Source organism: Gadus macrocephalus, chromosome 7 (genome assembly GCF_031168955.1).
Source record: "Gadus macrocephalus chromosome 7, ASM3116895v1".
NCBI classification, from domain to species: Eukaryota; Metazoa; Chordata; class Actinopteri; order Gadiformes; family Gadidae; genus Gadus; species Gadus macrocephalus.
In genome coordinates, this window is record NC_082388.1 from 8,082,838 (window position 1) to 8,102,545 (window position 19,708).

At 43.5% G+C, this 19,708-nt stretch overlaps 1 protein-coding gene and 1 long non-coding RNA gene across 2 annotated transcripts; one reads left to right on the forward strand and one right to left on the reverse strand.

Annotated features, from left to right (window-relative positions):
- Positions 1–3,910: 3,910 nt before the first annotated feature.
- Positions 3,911–16,705, reverse strand: ncf1 (neutrophil cytosolic factor 1). The gene is made up of 11 exons (XM_060056361.1): positions 16,596–16,705; positions 16,150–16,230; positions 15,880–15,955; positions 10,075–10,234; positions 9,801–9,865; positions 9,115–9,237; positions 8,920–9,027; positions 8,408–8,525; positions 7,967–8,077; positions 7,229–7,386; positions 3,911–4,156 (listed from the first exon to the last, which is right to left on the reverse strand). The coding sequence occupies exons 1-11, from the start codon at positions 16,665–16,667 to the stop codon at positions 4,002–4,004; spliced, it is 1,227 nt and encodes a 408-aa protein (XP_059912344.1). The 5' UTR covers positions 16,668–16,705; the 3' UTR covers positions 3,911–4,001.
- On the forward strand, positions 4,547–6,266 carry LOC132461313 (uncharacterized). Its single transcript, XR_009526602.1, has 2 exons — positions 4,547–5,786; positions 5,833–6,266. It is a non-coding gene; the product is annotated as an uncharacterized LOC132461313 (long non-coding RNA).
- Positions 16,706–19,708: the final 3,003 nt, after the last annotated feature.

Below are 19,708 nucleotides of genomic sequence, written 5' to 3' on the forward strand. Positions count from 1 at the left end.
TCTTCCCCCTTGCTCATGTTCCTAAACCGCTGTCGATAGGCTTCGGGAACAAGCTCATATGCCTGCAACACTGCATTCTTTACGCTTTCATAATATTTACACTCCGACACAGTCAAAGAAGCATATGCCTCCAGTGCCTTACCTGTGAGTACACATTGCAACAGCATTGTGCACTCCTCAGCAGACCAGGTTTGAGAGTGCCACTCACTCGAACAGGGAAAAGAAGAGGTCTGGATCGTTCTCTGTGAATTTAGGAATAAGCTTTAGATTGGAGACATTAAACTGACCCCCAGCTGCCAATTTTCCTTCCGTTAACTTTTTATCCCCAATTTCAACATCATAATGCTCCACGAGCTTCAAAAGTTGGTATTTTGTGCAACCATTGAAAATTGCCTCAGAGGGAGATTGAACAAAACTACTGACAGAAGCCATGACAAAACAGTTTGGATTACTGGGATGCAAATAGAATTAGAACTTCCCCACTAACTGCCTATCCAAAACTAAATAATCTCGACCGTAGTGTTCATGCAACTTGCGGTGGGTATTTATGCACCGTCAACCAGCCAGTTTGAAAGGCGACGTGCAAGCAGACAACCCCCCAATTCACGCAACCCAAAGGGGGAACGAAACTAAAGGCTAACAGGGGAAGTTCAAATTCAGACATGTGCTCACTGGACAATCAACTCTGTTAGCCTAACCTCAGCAGATTACCAAATCAAAAGCTCAATCCCCAACCATGCACTACTGATCCACAATACTTAAACCACAAAGGAGCTTCAAAACATTAACTAGTGTACCAATTAACTGATAGAATCACCAAAACAAAGATCAAGACTTACCGGCCTCCCCAAAAACCAGTACTGAGCAGTCCCTCCAATTATTGCCCAGACCGATTTCCTCCATTATGCAAGGTTAAACCCTGACTCCTTCCCCATAATGCCTATAGAGTAAGCTAGATGAAGAAAGTACCAGTTTAACTACCGAAAGTTTTACCATCATTTTCAAGATGGCTACCATTTCTGTCAGAGGTCAATGTAATGTGTTAAGGAATAGGTGAGTCAATCTATGAAAAAAAAAGGGCTTAACCCCAAAATAATTGATACAAAAGGTTTTTCAATGGATTCTAGTAGTATTTGGTGTGCTGAATAACATACTAAAAGCATACCAAAATATGCCTCCCAGAAAGCCCTCATTTCCAAGATGAAATGGCGGCGGGGAGCTTGAAATGGCTATATCTCAAATTAAAAAAAATGTTGCAAACTGATTCTGGTACCTCTGGACATGCTTACGAATATACTATACTTTGTTGTCCACAAAACCAACATTTCGTGTATGTTTGTGTGCTCTAGCATATATGGAGGAAATCAGTAAACAATAATAAATATGGATTAAACAAATAAAAGGCGCCAAAGAGCCAATACGATGTGTTTTACGCATAGGACTAAGCGTAATCTGCGTAATCACTTACATGTTATACTTTAACTGTGCTCCCGGTTGTGGATTGAGGTAGGGTGTCTAGAGCCACGTCTTGCATGGATAGTCACTGTCACCCAGCAAGTGAAACCCAACTGGTACATCTCAAAAAGCTGCCTCAGACCGCTCACCATTAAAATGCGCGAATCATGGGTAGCTGAAGCTCCAGGCCACTTTGCATCAACATCCAGTAGGCTATGTTAAAGTTTGCATCAAAAACAACCTGCGTGTTGATGGAATGCACTTTCTTCCTATTGACGAACACGTCCTCGTCTTTTGATGGTGCAATTATTTTTATGTGCGTCCCGTCAATAGCACCAACCTTTTATTTCGGGACTAATCGGATTATTCCTGTTAGTCTGGGATGTTATTGCATCCCGCACTAACTCCACAACAAGTTTAATAACCTCACGATTTAGCCTATATCTCTTCATCAACTCAAAGTCTTCCATTGTCTCCAAAACATTTCGTCTCGCAGCCATTTTACGATTCTTTGTGAATAGGTCTTACTGAGTTAGGAGTCCTCTTGAGGACTTTTAAGCTCTCCTAGAGTTAGGTGCTACTTTTAGGCCTAAAATACTTTGTGAATTGCTCTTAGTGAAAAAAGTTAGGAGTCCTAAATTTAAGAGTGACACGCCCATTATTTTTAGGAGTTACTCCTAAATTCATCAGTTAGGACCAACTTTTAGCCCTAAGATCCTTTGTGAATACGGCCCCTGGTTTCCAAGCAGTTTAAACCGAGTAAGCTAGGAATCAGCTGATCCTGTACGAGTCGTTACACAGCAATCACGTTCAACCTCGTGCGCAGCTGCGTGTTAAACTCCAAAACCTGTTTTAAGGAGTACGGTTTTAAAGCGCAGCAATGCTAACTGACAGAGCAATTGGCCCTTATTGTTTTGTTTGTTTTGAGAGTTGAATGTTTTTTTAACAGATGATTTGAATGTTATATGTTCTTAATTATCAAAAGCATGTATGGAATGTAATGGAAAAATATTTTCACATTCTGTTTCTGTAACTGCCATTTGTTGATTATGCCTTTTCGCTGACACCCTTAGTCCGGGATACCACCGGACGCGTGCGCGCCGCGGAACGGCCGCGTCCTCTGCCCTGCGTCCATTCCTACCGGGCGCGTAACGGCAGCGTAGCGCTGCCTTGCGAGCCAGCCATATTCACGCGAGATCACGAGATCACGCGATAATCCTAAACCTAATGTACTCACATTCCACTTCCAAAACTATTGCAATTAAATGCCACGCTTTGTCCTTTCTGATATTTTCCTTATAAAAAGGATGATTTACATAAATGTACATAAATGACCTCATGTTGCTGAACTTCGACAATGAGTCTCTCGTCGTCCATGTTGCCGACCCTCTGAGACCCTTTGATTGATTGACTGCTGACCTGGTGCCACCGGTCATGACGTAATAATGTTGATGTGAAGTTACATGAGCTGAGTATTGTGTTTTATTTTGAAAATTGACCGGATGCTCTATGGCTTTTACTTTTTCACTTCCAGCCCTGCTCGATCTGCTCTGTTGAAATTGACGCGGTTTAGCAGCGGCTCGCGGCAAAAATAGAAGTGTGACGGAAAGATAGCGCCGCGGCGCGGCACGCCGCTCCTGGGACGCTGCTGAAACGTTCCGCGGCGCGCCCGGTGGAAATGGTCTCATTGATTAGAGTGGAAGCGATCAGCAGCGGTGACCGCGGCGCAGGCGTGCCGCGGCGCGTACGCCTCCGGTGGAATCGAGCCTTTAGGGTGGTCAAGGGTGATAGGGTCCAACTGAGAACCACCACTATGAGACCCCACATTACATTTGTCCATGATCAAATCAAATAATGTTTACTTAAAGGACAGAGTTTCCTGTATTCTCATCAAGGAGAAGAGTGCATAAGGCAATCTCTGCTTCCTCATGATCAGTATACCCTAGGCACAAAGGTTAATGTTAGATAATGCTAGGAACAAGTAGGGTGGCAAGTAGGGTGACAGAGCTTACATGATGAAGGGGAAACAACATGATGGATTATTCCATCACACATCATGTGTGGAGCAGAGCTGAGCATTTCTGACAGCTGTACCACTATATAAATAGTCCCTGCATTTGTCAATGCATTGGACTTCAGCTTAAGCAGCTCTTGGAGTTACACAGGTTGATTTTCCTTGCATTCGATTTCAGCTTGTGCACCTCTTGGAAGGGCACAGGTTGTTTTCCCATGCAGAGCTCTTGGAGAGAAGCAGGGGGAACTCCCATCTAGGCCTCGGATCATCATTTGTTTGTTTTATTGTTTGCTGTGTCATTGATTATATGTTATGTACCATTATCACCTAAATATATGACCATTACTGTTATTATTTCAGATGACACTTTATTCTACCCAGTTTGGTCAGTTATAAGGCTTGGTTCCGGAATTCCCATCACAAATACAATATAAATACTGCTTTGTCTTCGTGTCATAATTAGTTCATTATTTGTATATTTATAATAATATTTTATTGTATATTTGAAATGACAACCCTAAACAAAGCAACGCTAGTGGTTTGCTGCGGACTCGTCTGGTTTCCGGACGCTGACTTTCTTGCGGGTGTGTTCGGTGCAGCGCTGCATGATGAGGTCGTCCGTGGGCCGCGTCGGGACGGCCGGCATCTGGCCGTGGTCCTTCGGAGTGGACTCCTCAGGGAGCTTGGCTGTCGCCGGGTACAAAATGAAAGCACACGGCAACAAGGGAACGGGTTATTTCAGGACACAACCCCTGACGCTTTTAGTCAGGCAACTTCCCAAAAGCCCTGAAAACTGCAGTTATTAAACCCCTTTTAAAAAAGCGGAGCCTAGATGCCTCTATTCTTAACAACTACAGACCAATATCAAATCTACCCTTCATAAGTAAAATCATTGAGAAAGTTGTCCTCCAGCAACTTAATCACTTCCTGGCATCAACTGGTTGTTATGACACCTTCCAATCAGGATTTCGACCCCTGCACAGCACTGAGACCGCCCTCATTAAAGTTGTAAACGACATCCGACATCCGTCTGGCAAAACCTCAATACTAATGCTACTAGACCTCAGTGCTGCATTCGACACTGTTGACCATACAATACTTTTGGACAGGTTAGAAAACTGGGTGGGGCTTTCAGGCACAGTCTTAAATTGGTTCAGATCCTACCTACAAAATAGGAACTACTTTGTTTCCATTGGCGACTTTGTATCAGAATCAACCAACGTGATGTGTGGAGTCCCACAAGGTTCGATCTTAGGACCCTCTTTATTCAACATCTACATGCTCCCACTAGGGCAAATCATGCATAATAACAATATTGACCATCATTGCTATGCTGATGACACGCAAATCTATGTATCGCTATCACCAAATGACTATCGGCCCATAGATCTGCTGTGCCAGTGCATTGAGCAAGTGAAAGACTGGATGTGCCGAAATTTCCTTCAGCTAAATGAGGATAAAACAGAGATAATTGTATTTGGTGCTAAAACGGAAAGGCTTAAAGTAACCCAACACCTTCACTCTCTGTCCCTGAAAACCTCAATCAAAGCCAGAAATCTAGGGGTTATCATGGATTCTGATTTACAATTTTGAAAGTCACATCAAATCAGTTACAAAATCAGCATATTATCACCTTAAAAATGTAGCAAGACTTAGAGGGCTCATGTCCACCGAAGACTTACAAAAACGTGTACATGCCTTTATCACTAGTAAGCTTGATTACTGCAATGGTCTCCTTACAGGTCTCCCAAAACAAACTCTAAGGAAGCTTCAGCTTGTTCAGAATACTGCTGCTAGAGATTTAACAAAGACCAAAAAATTTGAACATATTACACCAATTCTTAAATCGTTACATTGGCTTCCTGTAGGTCCGAGAATTGATTTTACAATCATGTTGCTAACCTATAAATCCCTACATGGTTTAGGCCCAAAATATTTAACTGATATGCTTCCACTACATAAGCCTTCTAGAACACTAAGATCTTCTGAGACCAATCTGTTAATTATCCCCAGAGTAAACACGAAACATGGGAAAGCAGGATTTAGTTACTATGCAACAAATAGCTGGAATAAACTCCATGAGGATTTAAGACTTGCCCCAACTCTGAGCACCTTTAAAACAAGATTGAAGACTTTTATGTTTGCTTTAGCTTTCTGCTAAATCTTAAGTACTTTACCTTTATTTTACTAAAATGCCTTTTTAACTTTCCCTTTATTTTCTATTTTTTTTTAAATACATGATCTGATACCAGAGAGAAAGGTTGTATAAGGGTTAGAGTCCTGAGTTTGTTTGTATAAGGGTTAGAGTCCTGAGTTTGTATTTGTGTAAGGGTTAGAGTCCTGAGTTTGTATAAGGGTTAGAGTCCTGAGTAAGGGTTAGAGTCCTGAGTTTGTTTGTATAAGGGTTAGAGTCCTGAGTTTGTGTGTGGGTGGAATTCTGAGACCGAGCTCCGTGGGAGGCGTTTCCAAGTTCTGTCTGGGTTAGAGTCCTAGAATCTGGATTGGAGTTCCAGAGAAAGGACCAAGTTCCTTTAGGTCGGGTTGTAGTCCCGACTTGGGTTCCAGAGAGACTGTTGATCTGATCTTAAATACATTGCACTTTCAATTTTACTTACTAAAAAGCCTTTTTAACTTTCAATTTAATTTTCTCTTAAATACATTGCACTTTCTATTTTACTCATTTCTTGCATATGTTTTCTATTATTTTATTTTATTGTATGACAATGTTTATATGTGAAGCACTTTGAGTCTGCCTTGTGTATGAAAAGTGCTATATAAATAAAGTTGCCTTGCCTTGCCTTGCCTAATCTGCGTTCATTTTCAATGGGCATAAATGTGTCTGAAACAGGTGCATCCCAATTTTTTCAACATTAACATTATAGTCATTAGATGGCCTTTTTTGGGGGGGGGAAGTCCCCCTTGCATTACTTTTACTTTAATACTTTAAGTAGTTTTGAAACCAGTACTTTTATACTTTTACTTAAGTAAAAAGCTTGAGTTGATACTTCAACTTCTACAGAAGTATTTTTAAACGCTAGTATCTATACTTCTACTTGAGTAATGAATGTGAATACTTTTGACACCTCGGCCAACGTGGTACAAATACAAAGAAAATCATTCTCTTTACGGGCGTAGCCATTTTTGTTGTCGAGTCGAACGGTCAGCTTCACTGAACTCGATATACTCTCAGAATTCCGATTGGGACCGACCAAAAGGGGGGGTGCCTCCGTGAATTGCCAGGACAGCTGGGATATTTCCCCACTTGCAACTCGTGCGAGTGGTGTATGAGGCATCTGGAACACACCATAAGACTTCCAGCCCAGACGTGATAAAGTGGCGGTGTCGATCAGTAAGCCTTCTGAGGCTTCGTAACCAATCACGTTTGTTGTACGTTGTTATTCAGAGGTGCTGGAACATGTCGATATCACAATGTTTTGGAATGACTTCTTGTTAAGATACACCGTTTTATCCTCGGCCCCAAGACGACTCGATGGTCGATTGAGCCGCTTCTCCTAGCTAACGACAACTGCAACAGTGGCTACCATGGCGGTTACGGACAAAACTGGAGGTTTATGTTGTTAAATCGCAATTAACAGGACTATTGGTCCAGACTTAGAGAGGCTATTACAACCTTTCTGATTGTAACAACAAAGAAAAGGAGGATAAACAGAGTCTTTGAATGTGACCAAGCGATACCGGAGACTTCTAACGGAATGAATATCTGTATCAGAAGGGCTTGACCGGACCGGGTGTTCAGACCTTGGTTCATCCTCTCCCTGGGGGGGGACTTCCTCCCCCCCCCGGTCAGGTCGCCCCTGGTGGTCTGCAGAAAGCGCCGGCTGTTCCTGCGGTAAGCCTCCTGGCTGAGACTCCGGCGTCCCCTGGTGTGGATGCTTTTTGGATTACGTATGGTTGACCTGCGACAAGGGAACACTGGGATTGAACTCCTGCTGTGTGTGTGTGTGTGTGTGTGTGTGTGTGTGTGTGTGTGTGTGTGTGTGTGTGTGTGTGTGTGTGTGTGTGTGTGTGTGTGTGTGTGTGTGTGTGTGTAAAAGAGATATGAAACCTTTGCATGAGCGGTCCTTTTTCATGAAGTGAAACTTCAAGGCAATAGGAGGTTTCACAAGTTCTACCTAGCATGGTTTCATACTTACGTGAATTATCTCCAATAGACACTAATACAAATCTTCTATGGGACTATAAATAAGTGTGAATCATATTAATGAATTGAATTAATTGGGGATATCCAAAATAATCATACGTTTTTTCTTCAAAATCCTCTCTTTGACATAAATGTTTACGATTGTTAAGCACAATTGTGTCCTTTCTATGTGTCCTTTTCTTCAAAATCCTCTCTTTGGCATAAATGTTTACGATTGTTAAGCACAATTGTGCCCTTTCTATCACAAATCCAGCTCTTATAAGTATAAGTGGGGTGCCCTTTCTATCACATGCCCAGCTACTATGAGTACAAGTCGGGTGAGGAACGACCCTCACCGGCGTGGAGGTGGCCGTCTCTGGAAGCTGTTGTTCTGGGGTTCGGCCGGCTCCTTTCTTCCTGCTCTCTTGAGAAACATGGAGGGAAAATGTCCTGTCTCATCTCCTTTCCTGTGGGTCACAGCAAACACACACGCATGCACGTGCGCACACACACACACAAGCACACACACACACACACACACACACACACACACACACACACACACACACACACACACACACACACACACACACACACACACACACACACACACACACACAAATACTAAATACCTTAACTAACTTAATGTGTATGAATATACTATATAGAATCAGATCATATAAGATATTTTTACAGTTGAAGTGGGCCAATTCATTCTAAAATATGTGATTATAGGAATAAACAATGTCATAGCTGAAACCATGCCATTTGTTGCTTTGCTGGGAGTTTGTCCTTACCGCACTTCCCACCAGCCGTCTAGCAGCTTATGGATGACCTCCACCTCCTCATCGACCTCCAGGGAGAGCTCATCGTCCAGCTCAGCCTTGTAGGCCATGGTGGTGACGTACAGCTCCCCTGGATAAAACCAACAGGCAGGCCCCACACGACATGCACAAGGCCGGTTTGAATGGAGAACCAAATCCCCTGATCCCTGCCTTAAAAAACACTTTCCTATTTAATTTTGGGGCTGTCGCAAGAGCGGAGTGTCGCATCATCGCTTAATCGGGAGGTGACCTGGTAAACATATCAGCCAATACGGTTTTTAGAGGGAGTTGCCTAGTTCACAAGTAATGTTGACGTTTGGTGTTTGATTTCCATGTGGCAGGAGCATTTACATCCTTAACATCATTAAGATATATTTACTGCAGTAGTAGTAGCATTGAAAGTAGATTGGATTTGATTAAAAAAAGTCTATGCAGGTTTTGTGTTTGAGCCCTCCATTGTCAGAACCTGCTGCCAGGTCACTTGCCTGCGTAGTTGGGTTCGGCTTCCTCAGGCTCCTCTGGGGCGTCCAGAGGCTCAAGGTAGGAGGCTGGTACCCAGCCCAGGCTGGTATCACACTGGCAGAACCACCAGCCTGCAAACACACAAAACTTCATTCTAGTAATAAATGAAGCCATGCAGGACAGGACAACGTCAGCTGGAATGACCGGCCGTTTCTCACCATTTGTACTTTTCTCCACAATTTCCACCAGATCTCCTGTTTGCAGCGTGATCTCATGCTTGGAAGTCTTTTCAAAGTCGCCAATGACCCTGTAGGTGTCCAAAACGATGGGGCCAGTGATCTCTGTGGCGACAAATAGGAAGTCATATCACGACCAAAGTCAGAATGCCCCCATATCCTAACTATGTTAACATATGCTCCATTTGTATATTTGATGATTACTTTAGGATTAATTATTATATACATTCAAATAAGATCTGATATGCAAACAAGATAAGAGTTTTTGTAATCCAATACCAAATGTATTTTAATAGTGGGCCAGTGTTGCAACCCTAAAAGCGTGTTGACTTCAGACGCGGTCAGACACGGCGCGACCCCCTCCATTGTTTTCCGAGGGTGGAAGCTCCGCAGCAATGTCAGGCAGGGGAGGGGAGGGGGAGGTGTGCCACAGAGGGGGGAAATAGCGAGCAAACAAATAGATTTGCAATACTTTCCAAAAAAAAGGCAGAACATAGGTCTCCAACAGCATCTCAAGCGACTGCCCCTCAACAGTCAAAAGCAACCTCGAAAACATGTAATAGGTAAGGGTTATAGTGCAATAGGGAACTCTTTTATATGCCCTTAAGGACGATGGAAAACATGATATTTCTACGTCTTATTTTTTTTTTTTAAGTATTTCTACTCACCAGTTATCGTTCCGTTGAATTGGTCTTTGGACACAACATTGGTTTCATTTTTACTGGTCCCACTCCTGAGAGATGAGTGTGAGATAAGAGATGAGTCATTAGGCTTGTAAATCATGTCAAATGTCATCTGAAGTCAAATAAAGTTGTCTTGGCACTATCTCAAGCTCCTCATGATGTGTATTGGTTCACACAGCAACAGCAACGATAACAAACAAGCTGACGAGACAGGGGAAATGATTCCACCAGTGAAGGGTGGCATGAAGGTGACACTGACGGGCTCGGTGGGTTCTCATCCTCAGGCCGAACGGCGAAGAAGCTGCAGACCAGGCGACATCGGGAGATATGCGGCGGCTGGCTGATGAGGGAGCGGCAGTACTCTGCCAGGGGGCTCTGCCGGGTCTCTGCGGCCTTCTGGCTGTCCAGCCAGCTTGGTGCTAAGAACATCCAAATCACAGAAGAATGAAAAAACATACACTGAAATGGACCAATGTTCTCGATGGACATCATTTTGTTTTTTTTTGTGCTTTATTTTTCTCGCCGTTTGTTACAAACGAGCCAAACTCCCTGATTAAAAACTGAGGCTCTAATTCTACAGAACTGGGGCTTCTTATTTCAAAGCAACTCTTAAATAGCAGGTGCCAGCTGGAGTTTGCTTTCAATCGGAAATGTTAAGGATATTTTGAATGACCTTGAATGCCTGATGAGGAAGTGGAATGTATGGTGAAAACACGACAAATGCGACACATGGGTTTCTGTTGTGACAACTGGGCATGACAAAAACTACCAAGCTAAATTTCACAACAGCCTTTCGGCATTTCCTATTGTTATATTGCAAAGTTAATATTCCCCTTATTTGTTTGACTTTGGGGCAATGGATTTCAGAATGTTGATATTAGTTTGCTCAAGAAAATGAACTTTCCATATATTTTTGGTATGTTATACTTTCAATTGTAATGGAAAGTCATCCGCAAATGTTGTTTTGATAAGATTTTGCCCATATTCATTGTTTGTTCCCATAGTGAAACCTCATGCACACAGCACAGAGGTTGTAATACACTTGTAATACACAAGACTTGACAGGAAGTTAGTATTAAAATGTCAAGCATCAAGCGAAACGAGTCAGGAGAGGTATGGCGGGCAATTACGAAAGTCGAAACACTACATCAGGCTGTCGTACTCCGTGAAGTTTGACATGGTCAACAACTTGCAAACTGGAATCTAGAATCCCCCACGACACCTTGACCAAAAGTCTTAACATGTCTGAATGTGTCCCTTGATGTCTACCAATAGAGTGCTCTCTTGTGAACACTCAAGAGAGCACAGAAGGGTTTAATTAAGAGTTTTAATAACAAACCTATCTAGCAGCTACTTGTATGTTCAAGCGAAGGCAAACAATAAGCTTGACCTAAGGATAATAATAAGGTTGGTAATTAAATACATCACAATAGAACAGTGAGCGATCTTTCTTCCTTATCTGGCGATCTGACCCCATGGCCCCAGTATGTTTTCTTTTTGCGGGTAAACAGTTATGGTCCTGCTGTGCAATTTAATAAAATCTTTCCACTATGTTTGAACCTAGACGCAAACAACTAAAAGGAAGTTCACATTTTGGTCATTTATTTAGACGAGTTAGTTGCAGCCAATATTGCACCTTTATGGTCAGCTTGGGTAACACTCCTTGGGTTGGCATGCCTTTGGTTTCCTTCCTCATCAGTGCAATAATTGTATCACCATTTAATACAATCAGATAAGCCTTATACTTACATGACTAGGGCACTCCATAATAGGGCGTAACAGTTACCGTCCCCTTTTTGACCAGCTCTGGTTCCGGATGTAAATTTCCCATTTATTTTCATCTGCTTTTCGTAAAAATCATTATATAAAGAGAATTAATCATGGAACCAAGCCAATCGTTCTTCAAGGTAGTCGTGACCATAAAACGTTTTATTCGGGGCAAAGAATTATTTGGAAAACGGAAGAAAAGGCAAGGGTACAAGACAGCGTATATTATTTTTGTGAACGAGTGAGGAAGTACTCAGGCCATAACGTTACTAGTATTTATAACATGTGAATTCATTCTCGTATTCCAGGGATGTATTTACTCAACAATATGTATTCCTTGGCTTTTATACAACCCAAATTACAAAGAAAGCACTGCTAGTGATATATCATATAATTGTACCTATTTTTATCATATATTCTATCTCAACATATTTTCAGCCTGTACAGTAGTGTTGGCTCATTCGTTCGCAAACCGGTTCGAATGAACGAGTCTTTAGGACGAACGAACCGAACCGTTTCTCTCGTTCGTCTCGTTCACCATTCGATTCACCGGAAACTCGACTGAAAGAAACAAACGAGTTTTCGGTAGCACTAACTCCACTGAGTCTGACTGACTCAGCTGAGAACCGTGCAATGGCATGCATTCCATGATGCGATTCACCGCTACCGGAAACTAGGCTGATTCACGAACGACTAATCCCAGTTCAGTCGAGTTTCCGGTAGCACTAGGTCTGACTGACTCAGCTGAGAACCGCGCAATGGCATGCATTCAATGATGCGATTCACCGCTACCGGAAACTAGGCTGATTCGCAAACGACTCCTCCCAGTTCAGTCGAGTTTCCGGTGAATCGATTCACCGGCAACTCGACTGAACTGGGAGGAGTCGTTTGCGAATCGTTTGTTCGTTCAGCCTGGTTTCCCAGTCGCGTTTCCGGTAGCGGGGAATCTAATCATGGAATGCACGGTTCTCAGCTGAGACAGTCAGACTCAACTCCTCCCTCGTTCAGATTCTCAAATGATCGTGCGAGTCAGTCATCAACACAACATTACAACTTTAACCAAATGCATCAGGATGGGGGGGGGTGTAGTTCATTATTGGATGTTTAAAATATCAGCAAGATAACACTTGATTGAGAGAAGAATCAGGTTGGTTTGTTCAACGACCCATTACTAATTCACAATTTAACGGCGCGTTGTATGTATCATTTGGATGGTTACGACATTAGGGGCCCTATCTTGCACCCAGCGCAATTTACTTTCTACATCGTTGTTAGTTTGCAACCGGCGTAAAGCTGATTTTCCCCCGCAGCAAACTCGGTCCACTACACTTGTGCCCTGATAGGCGTGTTGGCGAAAAGCAGAGGCATTTTCTGGCGCAACTGATGCATGGTGCTATTTTACTGATCGAAGTGCTGGTCTAAGTGCACTAGCAGATTTATTATGCTATTTTGACATACAATGGCAGGTCAGAACCTCAACATATGCTTACACACCAGTAGGCTACACAGCACAAACATGCAAACGATTAGCCTAATTTAAATATTATGATGATGATGTGGATTGTGGAAGAAAATGTTGTCCATAGGGGCTGCCTGAATGAACACTGTAATAGGCTATGCCATGCGTTAAAATAATAATAACAATAATTAACTCGAGCAAAGTAGGCTATATCCCAGCCTTTCAAAACAAAAGAAGAACAGCTGATACAGCGGTAAGAAGTTGTACTTTAAAAACAATGCATCTGCCGTACAGCAAATACATATTTTCGTGACACAGACAGACATCGTGTACAAGCCAATAATTTTTAGGATTGATGAGTATGTGATGAGTATGTGGGTGCACACACGCGTGTGTGCACCCACATACTCATCACATACTCATTGCATACTCATCTGTTAAAACGCAAACTAAACACATAACGCATAATACAGTCCATGGCAGAGTTCCCGTTGTCCGGTAATTACCGGTCTTTGACCGGAAAAAAATGAGGAGGGCCGAAAATTCTAAATGTCTCCGGTCAGAATGACCGATTGGAAATAAGGCCCCGTCCACACGGAGCCGAAACGGGCGAAAACGATCCGGTTTCGTTTTATGCGTAATGTTCAAGGCGGTGGTTCTCCACAGAAAGAAATGGAGCGCATCAATCCTGCGCGCATACAGCATGCGCGCTGTATTCAAACATTCAGTCACGAGGAGATTCAACCTTTTAAATTGAGCAGAAATACTTTTGAATGTGTTCATTTGAATTGTGTTTAAATATGCTACAGTGGTCATTTGTTGAGCCAATTCATGTAAAACAATGAGGGTTTTGATTGTAGTGTAGCCTGTGTGATAAAATAAATAAGTTGTTGTTTCGTGCACACACTCAAATTGATCGCTATAGACTACCGTAGGTTTATGAACTAAACGGCGGCAAGCTAGCGAAAGCCGGCGGCAAGCTTTGCGGAGCACCGGTATTTAACAACCATGGCGAATCAAAATATGATCACACACTTATTCTTCTTCTATATATAGCCTGCCTATCAATTTTTTTAAGTGAAATAAACACGGACAATATCCGACCGATTTTTTTCCAATTTGACCGGTAAAATTAAACCTTCCCGGTCACATGACCGGCACCAATTTCTTCTAGCGGAAACGCTGGTCCATGGCAATGTATATTAACGGGGGGAAACATGCATATTATGAAAACGAGTCATTAACAATAATGTAAACAATACTGGTAAGAAACTATGGTTGTTAATGTATTGCCACATATCATTAAATAGATCCACAGTTGCGGCCACAGGACCGCTGATCATATATGTGTTAAGTATTCTTGGCCGAAATTTACATGATGACTCAGTGTTTCCCATTGTGAATTAGGCCTATTATATGGCCATAAACTGAGCAATTGGAAGTTTGAAATTCATGTGGTCATGCCTCTGTCTCAAAGCAGACTTTAAACGCGCCGTCAAAATATCAACTCGTCAACTCGTAGTTCAAATGCGCTGGCTCTTAAAGGGGACGGGATATAGAACTCTCATTTGTTTGTTGCACATTACGCCGAAAACGAACCACCGGGTTTCAGACCAACACATTTTAGAATTGCGTCGGGCGCAAGATTAATTTATACAACGGTATAATAGCATCAGCGCCAGAGATCCGCCCACAAAGCTACTTGCGTTTCGTGCTTCTCACTTGCTTTCCATACCGTTAAAATAGGACCCTCAGGCTTTTAATCAAAATCTCTATGATGAAAATTAATGGGATTTTTACTTCTGGAACCACACTATTGCGCTCTATGGGAATTGTGTCGGGAAGTTGTAACGTGCTCTTTGTGGCTAGTGCAAACCACTTTATTTCATCCACCCCAAAATAATCCAGTGACTTCCACACTTTAATCTTCGTTTTAATGTAGATTTGCTTTTTGGATCATTAAAATAACGCATTCATGTTAACAAAATTAACCACATTAGAAGTTAAAAGGATCTGCATTGTTGCAGCACTACCTCAAGTTCTCTATGAAAGATAGACAGCGTCAAGTGGGCGTGGCCTATGTGAAGTGGGCGTGACCGGGGTGACGTAATGGCTCCGCCATCCTCACCTGTCTAAAGGTGCTGCCATCTGTGGCTGGAGTAGTTATTGCAGCTTATGTGTTCGATCCTGCTTCCTAGTGGCTATGTGAGGGTAATGCAGCTTGTGTGTTCGATCCTGCTTCCTAATGGCTATGTGGGGGCAGCTTATGTGCTTAAAATACGTAACAGACTGCAATTGTTGTAATGAATTTGGTATGGTCAAAAAGTAGTCATGAAATCATAAATGTCTTCTCAAATTAACTTGGACAACTATTCCTCAATGCTTGCTCCTTGTGTGGTGTGATATACAAGTTGTGAAAGAGACTTGTCAAATTGAAGTTTATTGCAGACTATTGCATATCGTTTAATAAAAATTATGAAATGCAATTAATTTGCCTGTGACTTTATTATGGTCCAAAGATATGACGGGAGAGGCATTCGGCCCTCGAGGTATTTACATTTTTTAAATATGTCCCCCTTTGAAAAAGGTTTGGACACCCTTGACCTAGAATCTGAGCATCACACATAGCACTTCAGAATTTCCTGACCCTCCTTCCCGACAGAATGTTTTGAAAGGCAGAAGATTGGTCGGGGACACCCCGTAGTGTTGTCTACCGGCCAAGACACGGAACGAATTATGGTCCTGCGATTGCCTAATCTGACACGTTGACTCTTGGCCACCATCATGAAAGAGAAATGTTACGTTTAGTCTGATCTTGGACTGTTGGCCGCTTCCTACCTGGTAAATTCGGGATGGTTCTGTCTTTCTTCTCGATCGCCCCTGACTCAATGGGAAACATCTCTTTCAGCGTTTTCTATGAACCAGAAAGATGTTCAACAACAAGCATAGATTTAGCCTATTTTGTGGGTCAAATTTGCTGAAAGAAATTCATAAAAAAAAACTGTACAGACCAACCATGTAAATCTACATGGTTACAGTTACAGTTGAGTTAAGCTTCATTTGGCTAGAGTTTACGGTATATTTCTGGTGGGGGGGGGGGGAACTCACATGAAAAGTGTGAACCTCGGGGTACCTGCGGTAGATGAGTTTCTCAGAGAGGTCACTCCACTTCACCATCAGCATGTACACCTGCTCATTGCGGGGCGAAACAAGTGCAATCTGACACAGCAATCATCACACAGTACAGCTACATGTTTTAAGTGAATATTTAGACCTGTCCTTCATTCGTGAAAGACATTCAAAGGCGTGTGTCAATGCTGGAATATACGGTAGGCCTCAAGTACATAAAAACCAAAAACACAAAAACTCAAACCGACCTAAAAGTACTTTTATAACAAAAAGCATTAAGCAGCATGTCTCAAGAGGACAGTTGCTCATCTGACATTAACAAATGAATAAAAAGAAAGTATTTAGTAATAAGCAGCCTTCACTAGGTAAACAGTAAAGTGTATCTTAAACCCATAGTGGCTGCGTAAGAAGGATCCAGGTCTTACAAAGTGCTGGCTGGGAAACAGACGCTTCTCGTATCCCAGCAGCTCCACATGGCGGACGTAGATCTGCTCCATGCTGCTCAGGGCCAAACTGCATCTCTTCTGGGAGGGAACTGGGGACCGACAAGCTTATATAGCATCCAGTGTGTGTGTGTGTGTGTGTGTGTGTGTGTGTGTGTGTGTGTGTGTGTGTGTGTGTGTGTGTGTGTGTGTGTGTGTGTGTGCGTGTGCGTGCGTGTGCGTGTGACAATAAGCTTACCACAATGGTCACCTCCTCTTTAGCAGTCTTTGAAACTATCCTAATGCAAGCACACATTTGTGAAAAGAGGAAGTGTGACTGTGACTGGGAAACACCAAAAGATAAAGAGTGGAATCATTCCTTACGTCCAAGAGAGCATTTCTGATATTTCAGAGGATCTCTTAATGATTTGCCAATATAGAGATAACAAGCAAAGATGACAAATGAAAAAGCTACATTTTACAAAAGATAAAATGCATCAATAAATGAGAGAAACCACAACCAGAGAAGGGGAAGTGACTCTCTCTCTTTTCATCTCCCCCTCCCTCACCCAAACATAAATAGTAACAACGAATCTCCCCAAGATAAACAGATGCAGACAGAAACAAACACACACACACACACACACACACACACACACACACACACACACACACACACACACACACACACACACACACACACACACACACACACACACACACACACACACACTATTGGGTTGAGGTCAATTAGATCTCGTTATTGTTATTTTAGTGTTTTAAATGTTAAGAGCAACTAAGGAAGTGACATCCACCATCAGTGTAATTGTCGCAGAAGGTGACTAGGGCGGGACAGTACATTAATTGCAAAGACAGTTGATCTCCCCCAGATCCCGAACAATGGACTCTGACTAGAGCCGTTATTCCCTGCCCCTAGGGGCACTTTGGGTTGGGGTGTACGTTGTGTTTTTTCTTGTACACAGTAGAAGAGGGACCAGGAACTGAACGATCATCGCTGACCTAGCTACGCCAGGAAGGACCTCTTGGAAGTTCTTCAGTTCCCGACAACGCCTGCCAGCCCTGTGAGAAAGGTACGTATCTTAGCCTTAAGTCTGGTTCCAATAACGTCACCCAACACTGAAGCATTGCTTTGTTGATCTTTTTTCCGTCAAGAAGTGGTCAAGTTATTATTATAACGAGGCTCGCACAACGACGTAATCGGAGTCTGTCTTTATCATCCAACTCTATACAGCAGTAGTAGACTAGTGTGCATGCCCGGGACTCCAGCTAACCCCGCCCCCGGTACCGACGTCCATCCGGTTACTACAAAACGAAGGCATTCCTTACACTATTATTCCATAATACCCCATCTCCCTTTCTTTGAGAACAAAGGGTGGACCACCTTTGTCTCTGCAGGTCTGAAGGGGTTTATCATGCCCTTTTGCTGGAAGACCTGTCCCTGATCTGTCCCTGTTTCAACCATAATGGGAACTATTACTTTAGCAGGCTGTGTTCTCAAAACTCAAACTCTCAGGTTTCAGGTAAATGTAAACAGCAGAGCAATTTAACAATCACATTTCACTCTCTTTTTCTTTATTTTTTTAGCGTAGACCAAACCAATAAATCACCAATCAAGTCTCTGCGGCTTTCTCACCTCTCTCCCACACCTGGTCCGCACAGTCTCTGTGCCGGGGCCCTCTCTGCTGGGTGATGTTGTCACTGGTGGAGCTGGTTCTGGTGCAGATGAATCTTTTCCCACCGGTTGCTCATCAGCGTTGTCTACATCATCATCATCATCATCATCAGTTTTTCCCGCTGGGCGCATATCTGGCCTTGGGGCACTACTGCTGGAGAGTTGGAAGTCTCTGTTCCAGCAGCAGCATCACATGGACATCAGTCAGGTACCTTGTCAAGGACACCACGACACTCAGCTAGGAGAAGCCGGGGATCGAACCAGCAACCTTCAGGTTACCAGCCAACCCGCTCTACCTCCTGAGCTACTGCCGCTACCCCACTGTTGTGCTGCAGTGGCACCAAGTAATGCTGGTTCCTCCTCAGTGTGCCCTGAGGCACCTGGACGATATAAGAGCGAGCGGTGTTGTGTGTAGATAGCACTGTGCCCTGGACTCGTGCATCGGTGATCCACACATCCTCCCCAGGTACGGGTGTCTCCAGGTTTCTCGCTCAGTGTCTCTTGTCGAAGGATCTTGCGTCGTTCCTCCTCTTCTCCCTTTCTTTGGCCTCCAGCGCATTGTAGTCAGGCAAAACTGGATTCAGCAAAGTTGAAGGGGCAGGAACTGTAGTGCGGAGGCGGCGCCCCATCAACAGCTCGGCTGGGCTATAGCCGTTCTGTAGAGGGGGTGCTCTGTATGCCAGCAATGAAAGATATGGATCTGATGCCTTTGTTATCAGGTTTTTCACGGTTTGTACAGCGCGTTTCGCCTCCCCATTGCTCTGAGGAAACTTGGGGCTGCTCGTGATGTGCACAAAGCCATACTCTGCTGCAAAGGCTTTAAAGTGGCTACCTGAGAACTGGGGCCCATTGTAACTTTTTCGAAATTCACCAATTCCATGACGAGAAAACATGAATTTCAGGTGCACCACCACATCTGTGGTCCTTGTTGGTGACAGCAGCATAACTTCCACATACCTTGAGAAATAATCTACTACCAGTGGATAGGTCTTGCCTTTCAGCGTGAAAAGGTCAGCTCCCAAAGTCTGCCAAGGCCTGTCTGGCATCTCTGTTGGCATCAGCGGCTCTTTGACGTTCCTTCTCTCTTGAATGCAGGTCCTACATTTCAGCACCATGTCATTCAGCTGGCTGCTAAGTCCTGGCCACCATACCGTCTGTTTGGCCTGGCCCCTGCACTTTGTCACCCCCAGGTGTCCCTCATGTAGTCTCTGCAGCACATCACCTTGTAAGGCCGATGGGATGCACCGCAGCAGAACTCCATCGTGCACAGTCAGCACTGCTTCATCAGCCCAGTAATGTCTCAGCACTCCCTGTAGCTGGCTTTTGTAAGGCCAGCCATCTGCAGTACTCCATCAGTACAGAGCATGTGCTGGCTGCCTTCAGGTGGTCACATAGGCTGCTCAGATAATCTCCACTGACAGGA

Excerpts from the sequence above, each read along its gene's own strand:
- ncf1 (XM_060056361.1), bottom strand. The coding sequence starts at position 16,667 with ATGGAGCAGATCTACGTCCGCCATGTGGAGCTGCTGGGATACGAGAAG. Across the intron at positions 16,231-16,595 it reads TGTTTCCCAGCCAGCACTTT|GTGTACATGCTGATGGTGAA; the intron begins GTAAGACCTGGA and ends CGCAATGAGCAG. Across the intron at positions 15,956-16,149 it reads CCGAGGTTCACACTTTTCAT|AAAACGCTGAAAGAGATGTT; the intron begins GTGAGTTCCCCC and ends TCTGGTTCATAG.